Below are 1545 nucleotides of genomic sequence, written 5' to 3'. Positions count from 1 at the left end.
TCACACCTCTACCCCCCCTTTCTTCTGGGCCCAAGCAAAGAAGATGCCCTTGACATCATCCACCCCTGTGCGGAGATGGGCAGGCATGATGTAGGTGCGAAGGTCTCGGACCTCATAGCCACTCAGCACCAGGGCCTCCCTCACCTCCTCCTCACACACTGGCACCACAGCCAGCCTGGCCTCCCCGGCCAGGTACCACGACTCTTCCAGGGCCCCAATGAGGAGGAGGTGTCCCCCAGGCCTGAGCAGCGTGGTGATGTGGTGCAAGGCTTGCTGGAAGCTGGCAAGGTCTGGGCTCACCGCCTCCAAGCAGAAGGCAGACACCAGGGCATCAGCAGGCAGGGGTGCCAGGCTCCCACCTCCCAGAGGCTGAGGCTGGTGCACATCAATGGGGAGCACTCGCTTCACTCTGGCTCTCAGCAGACGTTCCTTCTCCTGCCAGGATTCACTGGGGGGTGGAGGGGGACACAAGGCAGGTCTCATCCCCACCCTCAGTTCTTTGCTGTCCTCCACTAGCCACTCCATGGGAAGCCCTCTGTCCTTACCCCTTGCCCTCGATGAGGCAGACATGCTGACTGTACACACTCCAGTCAAAAGCCATGGGCTCCTCTCGCAGCCAGAGTCCCAGCTCCTGACGGTTGACCTCCAGGAAATCGGTCATGGTGATGTCCTCAAAGTAGCTGCAGGCACTGAGCAGCTGGTATATGGTGGGACCAGAGCCAATGTCTATGAGGGTGTGTCCAGACACCTCACCTGGCAGGGCAAAGAAGAGGGGTCCTATGTCTGCCCGAGCAGCTGCCCCTGCCTCACACACCCTCTCCTTCCTCCTCTCTGCCCCTCCTCACCCTTCCCCAGCTCCTCCACCTCCCTTCTCAGTGGCCCTCTGAGATTAGACCAAACCAGGCTGTCCGGATGGTCCGTCCTGGAGTGACTTTGGGAAAGGCTCTTGGACCCTCTGACTCAGGTTCCACGTCTGGAACACTGTGGCTCTGGGAAGGGCTAAATGGGGAGATCTGGAAACACCTGGCCTTCCCCCTCACACTGCTTTCCCCAGTCTCTGCATCTGCTTTCCTCTCAGTCTCCCACTTCACCAGGCAGATCTGAGCATCCTTCCCTCAGTCACACTCCTCTTTGCTTCTTTTTAAAGAGATGGAGTCCTGCCATGTTGCTCAGGATGGCTTGGCTCTCCTCAGCTCCCGCAATCCTCCTGCCTCGGCCTCTGCAGTAGCCGGGATTACAGCTGTGTGCCGCCACGCCCGGCTACCTCTTCCTCTACCTCTTCCCTATCTCTGCTTCGGGTCCACCCGCCGGCCCTCCACCCCGCTTTCTGCACAGGTGCCTCCTTTTCCCTGCGCTCAGCTCACCAGTAGAGAAAGTCTGAGCCAGGCAACGCAGCTTCCAAGGCCCGACGCCGTCGGGGCTGCGCAGGTCCCCGCGCGGCGGTGCGTAGTTGTTGCGGAGATAGGCGCGGGGCTCGAAGCGCTGGTAGGCAGAGGCCACTGCCGCCCGGCCGGGGTCCGTGGCGGGGTCCGTGGCGTGACTCAT

The 1545-nt window shown here is 61.2% G+C and overlaps 1 protein-coding gene across 1 annotated transcript; it reads right to left on the bottom strand.

Annotated features, from left to right (window-relative positions):
- On the bottom strand, window positions 1-1545 carry Pnmt (phenylethanolamine N-methyltransferase). The gene is made up of 3 exons (XM_013037111.1): window positions 1365-1545; window positions 546-753; window positions 1-448 (listed from the first exon to the last, which is right to left on the bottom strand). The coding sequence occupies exons 1-3, from the start codon at window positions 1543-1545 to the stop codon at window positions 1-3; spliced, it is 837 nt and encodes a 278-aa protein (XP_012892565.1).

This window comes from Dipodomys ordii, unplaced genomic scaffold (genome assembly GCF_000151885.1).
Source record: "Dipodomys ordii isolate 6190 unplaced genomic scaffold, Dord_2.0 Scaffold7, whole genome shotgun sequence".
In the NCBI taxonomy this organism is placed as follows: Eukaryota; Metazoa; Chordata; class Mammalia; order Rodentia; family Heteromyidae; genus Dipodomys; species Dipodomys ordii.
This window is presented reverse-complemented; position numbering and strand designations above follow the sequence as displayed.